General features: G+C 51.3%; 1 protein-coding gene across 3 annotated transcripts in view; it reads left to right on the forward strand.

The window, feature by feature from the left end:
• Positions 1-13,631, forward strand: part of LOC112218236 (MOB kinase activator 2) — a 98,382-nt gene that overhangs the window by 48,060 nt on the left and 36,691 nt on the right. The window contains exon 1 of one of the 3 annotated variants that reach the window (XM_024378864.2): positions 2,216-2,395. The exons of 1 other annotated variant lie outside the window; for it this stretch is intronic. In XM_024378864.2, coding sequence (XP_024234632.1) covers positions 2,358-2,395 — 38 coding nt within the window. In that variant the 5' untranslated portion in view covers positions 2,216-2,357. Of the gene's footprint in view, positions 1-2,215; positions 2,396-6,029; positions 7,033-13,631 lie in introns of those variants that run through there. One more of the 3 variants, XM_024378865.2, reaches the window with a different exon arrangement.

Below are 13,631 nucleotides of genomic sequence, written 5' to 3' on the forward strand. Positions count from 1 at the left end.
CAGGGGGTTCCTCTCCTTTCCAACCAGGGGAGTTCCTCTCCTTTCCAACCAGGAGAGGACTTGATTTGGGGAACATATCTAGCATCGCCTATATTCTCTGTATTAGAACCCCACTTGTACCAATGCAAAATGTATGACATGGCAAGGCTTTAGTTGTGTTAAATACAACCCCCCCCTCCACATGATAGTCACCACTACCCGGCCACCGCCCAGTACCCTGCCTTGAACTTTAGACACGGCCACCAGCCGGCTACCACCCGGTGGCTGCCGCCAATGTACATAGACATGGAATCACTGTTTACGTACCGTTTTACCCATTTCTACATGCATATACGGTATTCTAGTCTATTCCTATCGTACTTAACTATTGCTGTGCTTGTACTCTTCTATCCTACATATTCTTCAGCTCTACGTCGTATTCTACATTCTATCCATATGCTGTCTACATGTCGGAGAGTAATGTTTGTTCTACATAAGGCCATCTTTAGCTGAACGTTCCAAAACGTTGTGTCCTGCTGAACGCGCCCATGCTCGTGCAAGGGGCATGCGTATCTTACACACACACACACACACACAGTTGATGAGGAGCTATGGGTTTAGCAGGCATTCCTGGATCCGATTCTTCCAATCAGGCGCTGACAAGTGTTCTCTCGGAGTCTGCTCTGCCCTCTCCCTACAGCATACAGGAGGTGAATATAGCCTGCGAGATAGGGACTTGAAACATGAGAGGGATGCTTGCACCCCGTTTCCGTCGGTGGAAAAACAGTCGCGGCACTATGGATACTTTTTTCATGGCTGGAAAAGCGGGTGATGTGTTTTTGTGTGTGCATTGATTGACAAAGGAATCTATATTCGGTGGTTGAAGTTGGAAGTGCGCAAATCATCTGAGTAATGTGAGATATAGAGTGTAGTAGAGTCGAGACGCTTTAAAGGCCCTGTGCAGTCAAAAACATGATTTCCCTGTGTTTTCACTGTGAGGTTGGAGTGATACTGTGAAAATGATGATGAAGCACTTTTGGTGTACGAGCTGTTTGAAAAGAACGGCTGAAATGTCTGCCTGCTTTGGGCGGGAGGGAGTCTTGGCCTCCCGTGGTGTCAGCACCACGCGGTCATTTAGGTGCACTATGTAGAAATCACTCGGCTATTTCCTGGTTGCTAAAATTCGAATAGTTCGCCCAATTTCAGTTTATGTGACAAAACATCGTACAATGATTCTCTCTCTACACTATACTGTCTAAACCGCTGTGAAATATATTTTCCATAACCAAAATGTTGTTCTTTCAGCATTTTGAAGATGGTGTACAAAACCGAAAACAAACCTTCAGAACGGTTAGCATAGAAATGGTGCCCATAGAACATATCCACCGCTTATTAGGCTTGCTTTCAATGACAGATCTATAACTCACATTTCTACGTGAATTTGGTCAGATTGCCCCAAAAGTTACATATTTGCAGCTTTAAGAACAGGAAGCATAGAAATTGTGCACATAGATCCACCGCTGATACATGCTTTCAATTACAGATCTATAACTCACATTCAATAAGAAAGAGTTCCAAAGCTCTCTGCTAATTTTCAGTGTTCCCCTCCCAGACAGTCCTACCAAAGTTCTTGCTTGAAAAATGCGTCTTTGCTAAGAAGCCTTTTTCTTCTGTTTAATTCAAAACAATCACACCAATGCACCGATCTGTTACCCAGAGATGATTTGATATTGAGATAAAAAACGACTCAATTGGACCTTTTTTTGAAGTCATTTGTTGTCAGTGAGGTGTCTGAGACTGTCTGTGATTTACGTCAGGGGGCTATTGAGGACACAGTGTATGAGCAGCAACATCATATCTAAAGAAACATTATTGCCGCGTTCACGGATTTGTCGGAACTAGGAAATTCTGAAATGTCCGACCTGCTAACGGGTTGAACGCGGCACGTGTATAACTACATCCCGTTAGCAGGTCTGAAATGTCCGAGTTTCCTTGTTCCGACTGGCGCGTGAACGCTGCGACATCATGGCTGATGAATTTGCTGTACATATGACGTGTATTTGTATCCGTCTAGATGATAAGCTGTCGTTTTTTTTGTTGCATCGAAGAAGCATTTGTTTTGACATTCGAGGGTCCACCTATCGCCTTGTCCCTGACTGGTAAACCCTGCCCGCGGAAGCTAGGGGACCGGAGGGAGGGGAGGGGAGGGGGGGAGGTCTATGGAAGGAAGGAGGGAGCGATTAGAAGAGAAGTCTACACGAGAACTCCGTTTTCTATTGTTCCTTGTCTGCAGCCGTCGGACACAGACGTTTTCGAGGTGCATCGAAAGCTGAACGTTATCAATTCTGGATTTCTTCATCCGATTCCTATCGTCCGGCATGAGGTTTAAACGGAACGGCTCCTATACGTTGAATAGGTAAGATGCTTCCGTTCACTACTCAGGTTTTAACATTCGCCACATCTCAGTGAAGGGGGGTTTGGTTTATTTTTTTGCAGAAGCAATTGAAAAATGTTTGTCTTTTGATACCGTCGGTATGGTCAATTGCTTGTGTCGTGATTTCGGTTCTTATTGGCGTTTTAGTTGTTGAGGTGAAACGTGCCGATCATATGCACGCTGCAACTGATGGAAGTAGTCGCCCTCACTACCAACCTGTTTCACTGAACTCACTCATTGTTATAAGAACGACAATGTTTTCCGAATTAACGTGCATAATTTGTCATGCCACGGCAAAATAAGTGTTAACAGATTTTAGGAGTTCGTGAACGTCTTCCTCTTGACGTGGTTGAGTTTCGAATAATGGTTCGATGGCTCATTTTCTGGTCTCCGACCTTTGTCGAGCTGAGGAGAAACCTGAATATCAGGCTTGAGGGGTGGTCTCTTCATTGAGAAAAAACTAAACAAGTCTCCTCCCCCTCCCTCACTCCCCCCCCCTCCCTCTCCCCCTCCCTCACTCCCCCTCTCCCTCACTCCTCCCTCTCCCTCCTCCCCCTCCTCTCCCCCACTCCCCCTCCTCTCCCTCCCCCTCTCCCCTCCTCCCCCTCCCTCACTCCCCCTCCCTCACTTCCCTCTCCCCACTTCTCCCTCTCCCTCTCCCCTCCCCCTCTCTCCCTCCCCCCCCTCCCTCCTCTCCCTCCCCTCCTCCCCCCTCTCTCCCTCTCCCTCCTCCCCCTCCCTCTCTCCCTCCCCCTCTCCTCTCTCCTCCCTCTCCCCCCATCCCCCTTTCCCCCTCCCTCTCCCTCACTCCCCCCTCCCTCCTCCACCCCTCCCTCACTCTCCCCCTCCCTCCTCCTCCCTCTCCCTCTCTCCCCCCTCCCTCTCCCCCTCCCCCTCCCTCTCCCCCTCCCTCTCCCCCCTCTCCCTCTCCCCCCCCTCCCTCTCCCCCTCCTCTCCCCCTCCTCCCCCTCTCCCCTCCCTCCCTCCTCCCCCCCTCCCCCTCTCCCTCCCCCTCCCCCCTCTCCCTCCTCCCCCTCCCTCTCTCCCTCTCCCCCCTCCCTCTCTCCCTCCCCCTCCCTCCTCCCCCTCCCTCTCTCTCCCCCCTCTCCCTCTCCCCCCCTCTCTCTCCCCCTCCCTCTCCCCCCCTCCCTCTCCCCCCCTCCCTCCCTCTCCCTCTCTCTCTCCTCCCTCTCCCTCCCCCATCCCCCTCTCCCCCTCCCTCCCTCTCTCCCCCTCCCTCTCTCCCCCTCCCTCCCTCTCTCCCCCTCCCTCCCTCTCTCTCCCCTCCCTCCCTCTCTCTCCCCTCCCCCTCCCTCTCTCTCCCTCTCCCTCCTCCCCCTCTCTCTCCCCACCCCCTCCCTCTCCCCCCCTCTCTCCCCCCTCCCTCTCCCCCTCCCTCTCCCCCACCCCCTCTCTCCCTCCCTCCCCCCTCTCTCCCTCACCCCCCTCCCTCTCTCCCCTCCTCTCTCCCCCCTCCCTCTCCCCACCTCCATCTCCCCCCCCCTCCCCCTCCCTCTCTCCCCCTCCCCTCTCTCTCCCCCCTCCCTCCTCTCCCCCTCCCTCTCTCTCTCCCTCCCTCTCTCCCCCTCCCTCTCTCTCCTCCCTCTCTCTCTCTCCCCCTCCCTCTCTCCCCCCCCCCCTCTCTCTCTCCCCCCCCCTCCCTCTCTCCCCCTCCCTCCCTCTCCCCTCTCTCTCTCCCTCCCTCTCTCTCTCCCCCTCCCTCTCTCCTCCTCCCTCCCTCTCTCCCCCTCCCTCTCTCCCTCCCCCCTCTCCCTCTCTCCCCTCCCCCTCCCTCTCTCCCTCCCCCTCCCCTCTCTCCCTCCCCCTCCCCTCCCCTCTCCCTCCCTCTCTCCCTCCCTCTCTCTCCCTCCCTCCCTCCCTCCCTCCCTCCCCCTCTCTCTCTCCCTCCCTCCCTCCCCCTCCCTCCCTCCCTCCCTCCCTCCCTCCCTCCCCCCCTCTCTCTCTCCCTCCCTCTCTCTCTCCCTCCCTCCCTCCTCTCTCTCCCTCCCTCCCTCCCTCCCTCCCCCCTCTCTCTCTCCCTCTCTCCTCCCTCCTCCCTCTCTCCCCCCCCATCCCCCTCCCTCTCCCTCCATCCCCCTCCCTCTCCCTCCTCTCCCCCCTCTCCCCCTCCCTCTCTCTCCCTCCTCCCTCTCTCCCCCTCTCTCTCCCCCTCTCTCTCCCCCTCTTCCCTCTCTCTGTCCTCTCTCCATCCTCCAGAATTAAGAACCAACTGCCCCCCCACATGTTCAACCACTTAGCAATTTTGGTGGTCTGTTCTCCTCACCCACTTTCAGTTGCCATGATTGCCCACTGCCCAGTAGGTCTATTCAAGTCCAGATCATTAGAATCCTAGTCACGAGTTGAATCTCTCTCTCCCCTCTCCCAGGGCAGTGATTCATTCCCTCCTTCAGTAGGTTATCTCCAAGTCACAAGTTTAATGAATGGACCTGCTTTGTCTTCCTCCATCTCCAAACCAAGCAGACTCCCTTCAATTTGAACACTTACATCTGTCTCTCGTGATCTCGCGTGGACAGACCATGTAAACATAAATGCTACCCTAGACCTGTCATGATGCAACTGGGGGTGTTTTCACATGAGGCCCAGCATTAGTTCCTGGTGCTTTTTGGGACAAATCACGATTTCGCAGGTGTTGGCGTCTTTAGAAATTCTAAAGGGTGGGGGACATTTTGGCAGAGACGGTGGAGCTCTTCTTCGTTCCTCGTTCCGATCCTCGTTCCGTCTCTTCACACGTCTCTTCACATGCATGGACCCAGACTTTAATTGAGCACCTGGCCGATTATGCAAGACTAATTTTGGGGTAACGGAGATTATGGCCCTGGTAACTATTATGCCCAGCTCCTTGTCTTCGTTTCGGGTGCTTTGATCACACACACACACACACACACACACACACAGTTCTATTTGCTGAAAGTGAGTGTTGATGTAATGGCAGGTTCCTTCCTCTCTGGCACCGCTTTCTTCCTGGCCTTGTTATCAGCCACAGATCCTTCCGCAGCTCACACACCCACACACACACGTGCATCCTGGCACTTGTGTGGTGCTGAAACACAAAGGAAGCTAATGAGTGCTGTGCAGTGAGCACACACCCACTCTATCACGCAGGCACAGAGGAGAAGTGTTATCGCTGCACTCCCTCCCTCCCTGCTCAATCAGGTGTGTGTGTGTGTGTGTGTGTGTGCAGCTCGGAGGCGTAATTAAAAGTAAGGTAGGAGAGGCCCTTGGCGACAGCCAGGGAGGAAGGAGGGATATGATGTCATGGGCTGTAAAAATGCTTTGGTTTGCTACTGCGGCTCCTCGCCTCACCTTTCATCTAAGAGAGGGAGAGGGAAGTGGGGGGAGAGCGTTCCTCGCGTGGCGTGTGTCTGACAGAAGCGCGTACAGTGTCACCTCTTTGTCGGGCCTTTTGGCGAGACGGTAACTCAACCGCAACACAATTCCAGGCTTCCATGCGTTACTGCCTTCTGAAGGTGAATCACTCTCTTGCATATGGTACTGCTGTGATATAGTTTGCTGTGCGGCGTGACAGTGAGTTGACGTGTGTGTGTGTTGCTAGGATGGAGCCCAGAGCCTGGCTGTGATCATAGTCAATATTAATGATCTGTCTGTCCCATAGAATCTGCAGTCGTAGATTACTCAAACACACACACTCGCCTAATGGGCTACTGCAGGACAGAGAGGACAGGATGATGGTGCTTTGATGGAGAGTCAGAGAGCGAAGGAGCAGGGGAGAGTGTCCTTCACCTTGTATGCCCGCACTGATGATCACAGAGCTCTTCTGCGATTGGCTACATTCCTGGGGGGTGTGCCCGGAGCTCTAGCCACTCTGACGCAGCCATGTGAAAGAATGACGGGGTGAACGCGCGTGTCTGTGTCCTTCTGGCCCATCCATGTTTGCTATTTAGCTCTTTCTCAACACCTCATACCGTCTCTGTGTGTTCCGCAGCAGTCAGCTTTGGTTTGCAGGTTCTGCTCTTCAGTACAGGCTATGGGCCCAGCTAACAGAGGTGTTAATAACCAACACGTCTCTCGACCAGCGAGTGTGTTTAGACCTGCTGCTAGGATTGAGCCCCCCTCCAAAATATCCTCCAGAGTCCGCCCTGTGACACTCAGCAGTTTGTTTATGCAAGTCTGTTTGCCAACCTAATCTTCCCGCCTTTCAAGTGAGAGCCAGCCAGAGAGAGAGCGCGAGAGGGAAGGAGAGAGGCAGGCGGCAGTAGCTCTAGTGAGGAGGAGCGAGAGGAACACACTTCGAACGGGCTCTGAGTTGTTGTGATAGGTCGTCTGCAACGCACGTTCCGTCGGCGCGCGCGCGTGTGTGTGTGTGTGTTTGCTGATTGGACCGCAGGGAGAGAGAGCGAGTTTGTGTGGGTGGGAGGACGCAGTTCGTGAGAAGCCAGTTACGCTGCGCGCGCGCGTGTGTGTGTGTGTGTGTGACAGAACGGGCTATACTGGAGCTGTGCGGCAGGACAGAGCCCTCCCTTCACCGGTAGAAGGAGAGAGGGAAGAAGAGCGCTGTGTGGGACCCTCACAGACCTGCCCGCTGTCTGTGCTGCCAGCTGGATGGGGGTTCTTGTCTGCTGCGACTGCTTCTTCTATAGGTAGCTAGCTACTTCTCTCTCACTCTCTCTCTCTCGGTATGTCTCTCTCTGCTTGCTCGCTCTCTTTCTGAATGTCTCTCTCGTCGTTGTTTGTTTTCCCTGCTTGTGTCGTAACTTTTATTTTTAAATGTAAATATTGGTCCTGTACTTCCCTCTGAAAGCGGCTCTCTTCGCCCCCCTCCCCTTCCTCTCTCGGTCTCTGCGGTGTGGTTTGGAAGAGACATTCTGAGGACAGCGGGGATTTTGCTGTCGTCAGACCGGGGAGGAGGGTAGCGGTTGAGGCTGGTTTGCGGAGGAATGGCACGGCGCCAGAGCCCTCTGGTGCTTGGGCCTCCTTTTTCTTTTAGTTAGGAGTCCAGGCTGGTTAGAGGAGGATTGTCACTGGGCCAGACACTAAGATGCATGTGCACAGGGTTAAGGCTGGCTTAGAGGAAGGATGGCATGCAGCCATCCTCTCCTCCACGGCCCTGCCGGCGTCGCTCTGACTCTCTGCCTTGCTGTGTTTTTGTTTGGACACAGTGTTCCTTCCCATGGCCTCTCTGTTTTCTGTTTGGTGCAGCGGAGCAGGGTTTGGGAGGTAGACTTTGACCTTCCCATATGATTACAGCAGGACTAGTTTTGGTAGGGGGACAGTTGTTTGTTTACTTCGTGAGCGTAACATTAGTTAGCATAGCATGGTTACCTGGGCCAGTTTAGATAGCATAGCATGGTTACCTGGGCCAGTTTAATTAGCATAGCATGGTTACCTGGGCCAGTTTAATTAGCATAGCATTAAGCAAACGTTGGATGGCACAGATCTAGGATCAGGTCCGCCTCTCTACATAGTATCCTGAACCATTTAAGGGGAGAACACACAACTGACCTGGTAGCAGCTTCTAGGAGCACCTTTACCCTACTCCTACGGCACACTTGCGGGTTCAGAGAGTGTTGACTTAGCATCATGCTTACAGATGGCTGTGAGTTAGTTAGATGAGCTCTTTCCCCATTTTTATATGTGCTTGTGGGGCTAACCAGCTTTAGTTGCACTACTGCTATATATAAACAGAAGGTTTGATCAGGGCCAAACTGTTGCGCGCACATGTGTATACACACACACACACACTCTCACACATACAGCTGCATCGGATTAGACTGTCAGGCCCCTCTGTGATTCAGAACTGTTTACACTCCTTCCCTTTTCCTAGCTAGTGTGAAGAACAGCCAGCCCTTTGTGTGTGTGTGGGTGTCCGAACACATGACTGTGTGTGCGCGCCTATAGGTAAAACACACACAGTAGCTTTGTGAACGCACGGCCCACTGCCAGGGACTGTATTTTCTTTTTCCCTCTACACTTTGCAGGTCAATTATCACCAGTCCTGAGGCAGGGTGTGGCTTCTGCACAGCTGTCGTTTTATTGGATCATTAAGGAAAAGGACCGATCAGTTCTATTTCTGGCACTACTTCCTGTCTACCTCGGCACCTCTGTCAGCCAATCAGGGGGTTTGGCTGTGACGCCATTGTTTTTGATTGATTGGGTGTTTATTTTTTTATTTTTTGGACACACCCACACACGGTCCTTGTTGACCTTAGCTTCAGTCCAATACCCAACTCTCAAACAGACATGGCTGAGAACTAATGCAGCGCTGTGTGCTTTCTGCTCTGACCACAAGGGTTTCACTCCTCTGACTTGTTCAGCCCGTGTCAGGATGGGTCCACATGTTGTTGTGGAGGACCGGCTGAGGTTATAGGTAATGTAGTTGGCAGATGATATGTGTTGACGGTGCCACACCCATTTCTCTGTACACATGCGCTCCTCATCAGAATAGGGTAGGCTTTAACAGGTCCTCGCCACTTCTTCACTCTGAGTGAGACACTGAGAGGATCAGAGAAAGGAATATGGGGTGACCAGGTAAACTGAGGCATGGTTTTGGGCTGACTTTGACAGACAACAGCTCCACAAAGAAGAGTAGTCAGATTCTAAGTAAGTTGTAGACTTTAGTATCTTTAACCTCCCAGGGTTAGTCTGTGAGTTGTTTAGAATGATCCTGTTTGACCTGAACACACACACACTGGGGCCTCCCGCACGTGACTGATAAAGCACCGGGTCAGTGTGAGTGGAGGAGAGGCTAACCTAATGCAGAGCACACGGTACAATTCAATTAGCCTTTGGCCCTGCAAGCGACGGTTCCATTCATGCGTGAGTATCTGATGCCTGGTTTTCAGCTTAGTGCCCAGTGGTTCCTCTGTCTGGCCAAGGTGTGTGTGTGTTTTCTCCAGCTGGAGGTCAAGAGCAGAAGGGTCTTCTCTCCAAGGTTGTAGAGAGGGGACAGGCAGACGGTACTCTAAAAACATTGGTTGAAGAGGCCGCGAATGCTGCTTTTTTTTGCGTGTGTTTTTTGGTAAGATGTCTGTTGCTTCTCGGGACGCGCTGTGTTTTTGTGGCGCCGTTACCCTGTCGTGGTGTTGATGCCACAGAGGGTGACTACAGCTCGGAACATTCCAGCCCAGAGGCTCCTTTCATGATACAACAATGGCCCCTGACTCTGTGTGTGCCTTGTGTCTGTTATTAGGCCTTGTTTGGCAGGCCGGGCCCATTCTACACTGCTGAGCGTTCCACAAGGACTGTAATTCTCCTCCTAAAACCACCCCACTCCTCCATGTCTCCCGGCCCAAACCCTGTCTGTCGCTCAAACATGGCTAAATTGGACCCGGCTTGGCAAGCCTCGGCGAAGGCGTACCCTTACGTAATGGGTTGACCAACAACAACAACTATCCACCATTGGGCTGAGTATGACATGATTATTTTCCAATAGGCTCGTTGCTAACGGACAGTCATCTGGTGACTGACTGCACCACCGGATACAGGCTTCACTGGAGCATGCGGCACAGACACACCCTGTCTGGCTGGCCCAAGGGCCTGGGGGTGTGGGATGGGGACTTTGGAGCAGGACAAAGGGTCTCGTGGCTCAACCGTTGCAGGAAAGGAAAGAAAGGCCTGGGTTATGACTCTGCTTCCATTGTCAGCTATTAGATTTCAGACTTGATTGACTTGTTTTTAATTTAGTTTCAGATTGATAGAAATGTCTTTTTGTCGTTTTAAATTTAGTTTACATTTTAGTGTTAGGGATATAAAGTAGCCAACCGGGTCATCGGGAGGGATCAGCCAATGAAGTTGGAAGCCTCACCTTGTTGACTGAATCAAAATGACAGAAGTCATCGATGGTGCTGCCATGCTAACCCAGTCTTTTGGCCACTAGAGGACTCCATAGACAGGACAGTGGTTTGGTTAGGTCTCAATGATCACTCCATCTTAATGGGACTTGGATTTAAAGGTTAAGCTCCTAGACTGGTGCAAGAAATGTGGTTGGAAGGAAACTCTTGTCCGTTTTTAAACGAAGCCAATGTGTTATTTAATTTTTTACTTTAGTAGATGTAAGACAAATGAATTACCTTTTACCTGACAGAAAAAGAGAGGGGGAAATGACAAATGAAGTTGTGGCACATTTAGATATATTATGAAATGTAATTTTAAACTTGTATCACCGACTGACCTCTTCAAATAGGGTTAATGTCTCTCTGTCTCTCTCTCTGTCTGTCTGTCTCTCTCTCTCTGTCTGTCTCTCTGTCTCTCTCTCTCTCTCTGTCTGTCTCTCTCTGTCTCTGTCTCTCTCTCTGTTAAACCAGAATCTTGTTTGGTTGATCTTCAAGTCCACTCTGCGTTCCAGAAAGGTGGTCGTTCGTTTTGTCTTCTCAAGCTTGATGACAGTTGTCCACAGACAAAATTAATATTCTCTCCCTGAACACCACTTTTATACTTTTAAAAAACCTTTTCGAGTGAATGCAAGAAATCCCAATTGCGGTTCTCCCAGTATGAATCACCTGTCTGGTCCCCCTCTGAGGTTCAATAAACCACATGCGGGCAGAGTAATACTATACCCTGTGCTGCCCAGTCCTACTGGTCAATTCAGTTGAGAATAGCGGACACTGTGTCCTTCTCTCCTTTCACCTGGCCTTAGCTCTGCAGTCTGCACAGGGTGGTGGCTTGCCTTACGTAACACTGAACTGCACAGGCAAGTGTGTGTGTGTGTGTGTGTGTGTGTGTGTGTGTGGAGCGCAGCACAGCCCTCCCTGGGTGCTGGCTCAGGCGACGGAACGAAGAGATGGCCTTGCTGTAACCTTACCTCCCGCATTTAGAATTGCACCGTCGGCGTGAACCCACGCGCACACGCCTCCATAAAAATGCACTTGGTCTTTTTTTGTGGCTAATGACGCTGCTGGATGATCCAACGTCATCCCTCACCCGCACAGCGGCTATTAGACGAGACCGTCTCCGCTGGCTCCTGCGACGGAGTAGGATAGGACGGTGAGGATAGATACACTCTAATATGCTAGCTAGATGACAGGTTCAGCGTATTGCTGCTAACACCTGTCCTTTTCAGAACAACAGACGTGCCTACGGTTAGGGGCTAGGGCAGGAACAGTAGCTGTGTGCCTCTCCTAGGGGCCCCCCGGGAACAGAAATGCAAAGACCAGGGGAGATGGGAAGTGTCTGGGCGCCTCACTTCCTTTTTCTGAAGTTTTTACCCGGGCGGGGGAGGGGGGTTGTAGGTAGGCAAGTCCTTAACGCCTCACATACCCAATGTTCTACGCCCATGATTCCTGTCTCTCGCTTGCTCATTTCCCTTCTGCCTCAAACCCTCACTCTTGACTACTTTCTTTATTTCTGTCCACATAACCACGGTCTCCCTCTCTCTCTCTCCCCCTGTGCTGCAGTGCGCTTGTCAGCTGTGCCTTGTCATTTGTTTCAATTATCAGCCATCCGACATGGCGCAGCTACCACAGATGGAATCACAGTACACTGGTAACAGGACTGTTGCACATACAGTCTCATGTGTCCCACCTTCACAGTACACTGGTAACAGGACTGTTGCACATACAGTCTCATGTGTCCCACCTTCACAGTACACTGGTAACAGGACTGTTGCACATGCAGGTCTGGCTATTACAATCGCTAGAGACTCCTAAGCAGTGCCGTCGAAACCCAATGAGCTCACTCGTTAAGTTGGAGCTCATCTCCCCTGCTTCCGACCAGCCAGCCAATCACAGGTTTGTTTACACCTGGGCAGTTGGATGAGGTCATGGATGCCCCCCTGTGTGTTCTAGGCCTAGCAGATGATCTCATTGGTTCATAAAAGGAATCGGATCCTATTATCAGGCCCTTCCCCCGCTACGGGGGGGTAGGACATGCCTCTAGACACATTGCTGATGTGATTGGTCTACACCGTGGAACCTAGAGCTTACCATTGGTTAGTACCCATTGCTATGGGGGGCATGGATGTTCAGGGACTCCCACCTCTTTTTCCTTTCACCGCATATTGGGTACTCTCACTCCTCCTCACAGCCCTTATTTCCCTATTCGGATGTGAATGGGGGCCTCCACCTCATCCTCCCTCGATCATTCAGCCCCCATCTGCCTGGGTGGGAGATTGAACGAGATAGGAGAGCATGTGTTTGCGCTAGTATGTGTGTGTCCCCTACATTTTCAACAGTCTGTTTTCCTAGTCTATATGTTTTGTGCGTCTCCAGGCTGGCAGAGGGAAGTGTGTCTGATGTACCCATGTGTGTTGCGTGAGGTGGGCAGGGCGTGTCTGGTCTCAGCCATCCTAACAATGCCCTCCAGGAGGGAAACAAAATATGCTTGGCTTGGTCCTGGAATCCATCATAACATACTCCTCTTTGTCTAAACACTCCTGTCCCATGAATAGGGCCCCGAGCTTTTCCTAAACAGTCTACATGGTGAGGAACAACTCTGGACCCGAGTTACGTCGTTTCTTTTGCCCCACATCTGTTACGTGTCAGTCATTCTTGAGGAGCTTGTTCACCTGGTTAGTGCGTGTGGTATTCCCTGACAAGACAGGCTACGGTGCGGCGAGTACTCATAAGTCATGGCTAACGGACGGAAACCTCCAATAGGGACGTTCTTCCCGACAGGAGACAATTTGGGTCATAAGATGGACAATAGATTTGTAAAAAAATATTTAAAAAATCTCTCCAGGCAGTTATGACCAGTATCACAATTCTCAAGTAGGCACAGAGATGTCTCTTAATGCCCCTTTTAACAGTGGATCCAGCGCCTATATTGTGTCCGAGGTAGAGCCTATGTTCTTTGGCTGAGAGAGCAGTAGGGCTGGGAATCGCCAGGGACCTCACAATACTCGGGCGCCGATACAATATGCGTGGCTATTCTATATGCATCTTCTGTGATAAAAAAATGAATTTAAAAAATGTATTGCGAGTCGACGTGCCGAACATGTTTGCTCACCACGTCTGCTGCAGCGGGACGAGACCCATGAGAAGATTGGATCAGTCATTTAAAAATTTTTTTTTAAAGATGGAGAACAAGCTACGAATGAAAAACCCTGGAGTTTTGGGGCAGGTACAGCAAATTGGCGCAAAAATAATATTGCGATTTATTGTCAGCTATCGCTAGAGAGCAGTGTCATGGGTGTTAGGCTACATTATCCACACAAACAAACCCAGTGAGAACACATGCTGGCTCTGTGTTGAAGTGAGTTTAGTCTACATGTCTCCTGTGGGCCAGGAAATGATCTGGAGCGTAG

This window comes from Oncorhynchus tshawytscha, linkage group LG19, assembly GCF_018296145.1.
Source record: "Oncorhynchus tshawytscha isolate Ot180627B linkage group LG19, Otsh_v2.0, whole genome shotgun sequence".
NCBI classification, from domain to species: domain Eukaryota; kingdom Metazoa; phylum Chordata; class Actinopteri; order Salmoniformes; family Salmonidae; genus Oncorhynchus; species Oncorhynchus tshawytscha.